General features: G+C 41.7%; 1 protein-coding gene across 1 annotated transcript in view; it reads right to left on the bottom strand.

The window, feature by feature from the left end:
- PPFIBP2 (PPFIA binding protein 2) overlaps positions 1-6,000 on the bottom strand; it is a gene marked incomplete in the record, with an annotated part of 211,032 nt that overhangs the window by 26,561 nt on the left and 178,471 nt on the right. The window contains 5 exon segments of the mRNA XM_034769948.1: positions 464-552; positions 1,321-1,432; positions 1,666-1,816; positions 2,699-2,827; positions 3,589-3,718. Coding sequence (XP_034625839.1) covers positions 464-552; positions 1,321-1,432; positions 1,666-1,816; positions 2,699-2,827; positions 3,589-3,718 — 611 coding nt within the window.

Below are 6,000 nucleotides of genomic sequence, written 5' to 3'. Positions count from 1 at the left end.
AGCGCTACCGGCTTCGGGCAGCCCCCATGCCTCCGGACCCTGGGAGGGGAAGTGCCCGGCTGGAGGCGCAGGGTCTGGAGGCAAGGGGACTGCCCGAAGCCCAAGCGCTACCGGCTTCACGGTTTGCCAGGCAGCCTCCAGACCCTGCGCCCCCGGCTGGGCGCTTCCCCTCCCGGGCTCCAGCTGCGCTGGGGAAGCGCCGGCCGGGGGCGCAGGGTCTGGGGGCTGCCCGGCAAACCGTGAAGCTGGTAGCGCTCGGGCAGCCCTTTCCGCGTGGCTGGGAGTGGGAGGGAGGAGGGGCGGAGTTAGGGTGGGGAAGGGGCGGAGTTGGGGCGGGGGGTGGGGAAATGGGCGGGGCCAGGGTCCGTGTAGGGTCCTCTTTTTTTATTTGCTAGATATGGTAACCCTAGGTTCAGAGTCAGTCTGAATGGAGGGAAAGTGGTTTTATGGTAAGCCATCTTACCACAGTTAAGTACTGCAACATTCTCCCATCAACTCTGGATTCATGAAACTGATCTTTGTACTGAGGTAAGCCAATATCATCAAGCCATCCTGAAAATATAAAAATAGTGGAGAAAACAAATCCAGATTTAGGAAGTCTTTTCAGATCAAGAAACAATCCCTGAAGATGAAATTCCACATCCTCTGTACTTTCACTCATACTCAGGGTCCTCTGACCCTCTTTAGAAACTCATGTGCCACCTATTCTCTTTTTCACTGCCCTTTCAAGGCCTTCTACCCAAAATGGCCCTCCCTTTGTCTGAGAACGGCAGGCAACTCCCACCAAAACCCACAAATGACATTCCCGAAATGCTTTAGAGGACAGAATATATGACTGAGCATGTGACTTCTACAGGAGCGTTTAGCGACTCCCATACTAGGAATAAAAAATCTAGTTACTCCCACTCAGTCCCCCTCAAGGCGGTTACATTGGAGGGGTTGCTTGATTCCTGGTCTGAAGTATTTTAAGCTGAATTCCAGTTGCCTTTTTCTGAGTCCTAAATTCAGTTATGATTTCCACAGAAATCAAAAAGCAAGCAAGCTGTTAAAAAATAAGGCATATTCATTAGAACTGGCATTCAAGAAAGCCAAAATTTTAAAATATAAATCTCTAAAATATTCTTCCAATGAAATCTTCCAACTGCCATTATGGTACAGTACAATTAGACAATCAATCTTATAATCAGCTGACTTTAACATACATTTCTATGAGAAACTCTCATGCACTGTGTACAAGAAATACTTGAAACATTTTAATTACTTCTCAGTTGAGGTTAAAAAAAACCCAGCCTCTGGTCCCGCAGTTCAACAAGCACTTACGTGTCACCCAGATATGATCTAGTTGTGCAGACTTATCATCCTGTTTTGTATTTATTGATTTAACGGCCAAGACTAATTTCTTCCTGTGCAGAGGATGTTTTATTCCTAGTTCCTGTAATAAAAAAAATAATTATAATAAATAGCTTGTCCTTATGTGGTGTGGTGCCTATTATCTCAGAACTCATTCATGTGAGAGAGACTGATTTTAGTTTTTGCTACATGCACCTTTTTGAATTAGCTGCTATATTTTGATGCTTGGATCTAAAGGTGACTAATGGACTGATACAATGAAGGACCAGCCATTTACACCTACCTAATAGACAGCAATAATTCCAGATTTCTTACCTTTTCCATGTCCTGAGGTGTTGCTGTTAATAACGTGTGGCCAGAAGTCACCCACTGCCGTGCAAAAATGACGTACTGACCAAGACCAAAGTCCTCAAGCCAGTTACAAACTCTTTCAGTGCTCCACTGAGCAAAGGGGGCATTGTAGTCACTGAAAAGCACAAGTACTGTATGAGGATCACACTAAAGAGAATTAACTGACACTTTAGAAAAGCCTTCTAACCTGGTATGGAGAGGTTAGTGATGCTTTAACAATAGTTTTACTTTAACTAAAGTCACTTTTAAATATATTTTTCCAACTTCTGTTAAAAAAAACAACCCCATACCAGGTAGTAACTTAGGGCCTGATCCTGCAAGGTTCATTAACTTCAGCTGACAACACTGAGAAATGTTAAAAAGATTATAAACAAATTAACTCAATTCATGGACCAATTGCTTATACATGGTTTTAATCTTGTTTGTAGAACAGCTAAAAGGTGAATTTCTATCAGGGTCTCTGCCCTGTGGGTAATTACTAATACCTACTGATGTACTCTCTGTTCTCTGGATTGCAGTAAAAAGAACTGACATCTAGTCTTGCAGAACATAAAAAGGTAAATAAATAGACATTGCAATATATAGTATGTTAATTTGAATGTTCTTACACAGATTCAGCTCAACCTACTCTTCAAACACTCAGAGGAGAGTGGAGAAAGGAGAGAAGTTTCCATCATCCATGTGGACAGAGTTAAGGTGAAATCCTTCACTCCCAGTCAGCCTACAGCTATTCCCAAAGCAGGGAATGAAGAGGAGGACGTCTTGCTACACTTGCTCTTTGTTACAAGAGCAATTATGGCTTCTCAGACTTTCCAACCAGCAGCTGTCATTACCGCCTGTAACTGCAACAGTGCAGACAGGCTCAGCCAGAAAAACCCTTTCTAGTTACAGTGAGATTCATTTGTAGTGAAGTATGATGGGCAATACTTCACCACAGGAGATATGCTCTGTTCACAATACTACCTTTCATGCACTGAAAGTAAGAGAGAGTGATTACCTCTTCTGCCCCTTAGTTTCCTTTGATCTAGATAATCGAGGTCCAGCTGTTGCACGGAGACCACCTCTTCGAAATTCAGCTAAACCTAGATCGTCTGCATGGAAATTACCTGACTGAGTTCTTCTTATTCTTTACAGAGAGCAGAACACCAAGTATTAGAGCATGACATACAGCATTTCCATTTCATTCATAAAATGTAAATTAGCCCTCCAGTAATCCCAAAACATTTATACTAAAGCTAGAGAGAAGATATGGAACTCACTGATAATTTCAGCTTTTGTAAGTTCCAAGGAAACTTTAAGATCTGGCTATTACGTTTTTTTTCTGGGACCATTTAATAATCTTTTCTTGAGCAAACTATGAAAGTTACATAGATGGTTAGATAAGGCAGCAAGACCAAATCTTGTGGAAAGCAATGTGCTCTGCAAGTAACACTGCACTCCAGTCCAAACGCTGGGACTCAGACTGTCAAATGACTGGTGACCTGAAATAGGCAAGTGTCTGACGGGACAGGGTAAGACTAAACCTGCATTTGCAACTTATGCCTTCAGAAATGGAAGGCTAGTGAAAAAAAATGGTAATTAAAGTTTTTGGCTTCCAACTAATGTATTACATTAAGAAATCAGAGGACTTCTCCTTTGTATTGAATTTCTTCCTATAGCATGTCTGCTCCTTTATTAGTACTGGAATCCATTTTCTCTCAATCTGATGTGTACACATATACCTGCCCATATGGACACTGCAGAGTTGCTGGTTTTCCTTATTGCATTTGACGTTTTGTTTTATTACACGTACAGATCTTCTAGGTCTTCTAGAACATGCTGTAAACTGAAAATGTTCTCATCTGAAACATTTTGACAGGACATGGATAAAGAATGAGAAGGTCTTACTTTCCCCAGATTTTCCTGATGCCTTTTGGGCTCTTTTTATTTTCTGGAGACTGTGGACCCGATTCTGTTCCAGAAGAAAGGGGTGAAAGTTCATCTGAAGTTATTGTACCATCCATATTCTCTGTCTCTCCTGAGATTAGAAACAGTAGACAGGTTATTTTTTAAGCTACTTGTTCACAACGTACAAGATATTAATTCAGAAACTATCTGGAAGGCAATGCTTCACAGAAATTAAGCCATAACGGCTTTAAAAATGAATTCATTCACTAACAAATTCCACTATGCAGAAAGTCACAATACACATCAGTCAGACAATTTAGAACAAGTGTGAAGTCTGTGAATCACTGAGCAAAAACATGTATCCCCACTCAGCTTCATCTCTGAAAATCATTTGGATTGATACCATTTATTACAACTCGTTCAAGGAATCCTGCTTTGAAAAAGGTCAAATTCTGCTCTCAAGTACACTAGTGCGTTCCCATTAACTTCAGCGGAGCAGAATTTAGCCCTTGTCTGTGGGAAGAACTGAACTTGTGTCACAGTGTTACCACTGATTTAGAAAGTTCCTTAAATAGTAATGACATCAGTCATACAGTAAATAGCATTTAGAATAATGCATGGCTGTCACCATGTGGGGGGATGGCTGGGTCAGCTGTTTAGAGACTTAGGGAAGGGAATGAGGGGCCCAACAGACCTGTCACAATGGCTCTGTGTTGCTTTAGCACAGTCAGTCTCATTAATGAACAGCAGCAGCTGGTCTGGTCAATGCCTTTTATATCCTGTCTGTAGCTAACAAAATAGTTTGTCCGCATTGGTAGCACTGCCCTCTGGTGGATGGATTATCAGAGCTGGCCAAGTGTGTGTTATAACAACTTCTAATTCCCTCTTCTTACAATCATGAATTCTGAGGTGATCCCAGTTTATCGATACAGGGCCAAATAATGGAGTTATGCTTGCCAAAAATTTGGGCCAGTATGACAACTGTGAAGTCCTGATTGGTTAAGAAGTGCCATAAGAAACTAAAGAAAAGTACTCTGCAGCTTCTCTCTAGTGGGATAGAATCTTCACAAATTTGTGAAATCATGAGGAACAGTATTGTACGGAAACTCACCTTCTACTACACTTGTCTAATTCTAGAGTTATTTTAATTTTTCTGGCCCTCCATCTTAGAAATACCATAAGAAAGAAATGGAAACTGGGCTCAGGTTTGTTATAATTGTTCCTTTGGGTAGGTCTCCACTTACCGCCGGACCCGGAGGTAAGCAATCGATCTTCTGGGATCGATCCCGGAAGTGCTCGCCGTCGACGCCGGTACTCCAGCTCGGCGAGAGAAGTACGCGGCATCGACGGGGGAACCTGCCTGCCGCGTCTGGACCTGCGGTAAGTTCGAACTAAGGTACTTCGAATTCAACTACGTTAATAACGTAGCTGAATTTGCGTACCTTAGTTCGAAGTGGGGGGTTAGTGTGGACCAGGCCTTTTATTCTTCCCTACATCCTTCCTAGATATCGGGGTGACTGAGCAACTTGGTTAAATATTGGTTCCAATCCCTACTGTAGGGGGTGCTTCCATGGAAAAAGGTCCCACATAGACCCAGGGACGTCTCAAATCACTTGGGTAAGACATTCAACTTGCACTACACAGTCTTTCTGAACTAAGGTCACAATTCTCTCAGATTTACATAGTAGATCTTGAGTACTAGATTCCAGTCTCCCTATAGTATGCAAGGAGAAACCACATTAGCTTCAATGGGAGTTTCGGCCCAGGAAAACAATCAGACTGTAAGTTCCTTGGAGCAGGGACTGTCCTTTTTTACTGTGTTGTACAGCACCTAGCACAATGGGGTCCTGCTCAAAGAATAGTTATCAGTGGTTTGCTGTCAAATGGGAGAGTGTATCTAGTGGTGTCTTGCAGAGGTCAGTCCTGGGTCCTGTACTATTTAATATTTTCATTAATGACTAGAATGGATAATAGTGCATATGCTGATCAAATTTACAGATGACACCACATTGGGAGGGATTACAAACACTTGGAAAGACACTCAGAATTCAAAACAGGTTTACATAAAAGCAATTGTATTGGTGATGTTTATCAGTTTATAATTAATATTTAGTATCTTAACACTAATTTCTTAAGAGAACAGTGACAAATTGGACAATTGGTCTGAATTCAACAAGATGAAATTCAATAAAGACAAGTGCAAAGTACTTCACTTAAGAAGGAAAAATCAAATGCAAGGGGAATAATTAGGTTGGTGATAATATTGGAGGGATTTATAGTTGATCACAAATTGAATATGAGCCAACAATGTGATGAAGCTGCAGAAAAATGATAATATTCTGGAGTATAGTCACAGGAGTGTCATATGTAAGACATAGGAGGCAACTGTTCCACTCTACTTGGTACTGGTAA

This window comes from Trachemys scripta, chromosome 4, assembly GCF_013100865.1.
Source record: "Trachemys scripta elegans isolate TJP31775 chromosome 4, CAS_Tse_1.0, whole genome shotgun sequence".
In the NCBI taxonomy this organism is placed as follows: Eukaryota; Metazoa; Chordata; order Testudines; family Emydidae; genus Trachemys; species Trachemys scripta.
This window is presented reverse-complemented; position numbering and strand designations above follow the sequence as displayed.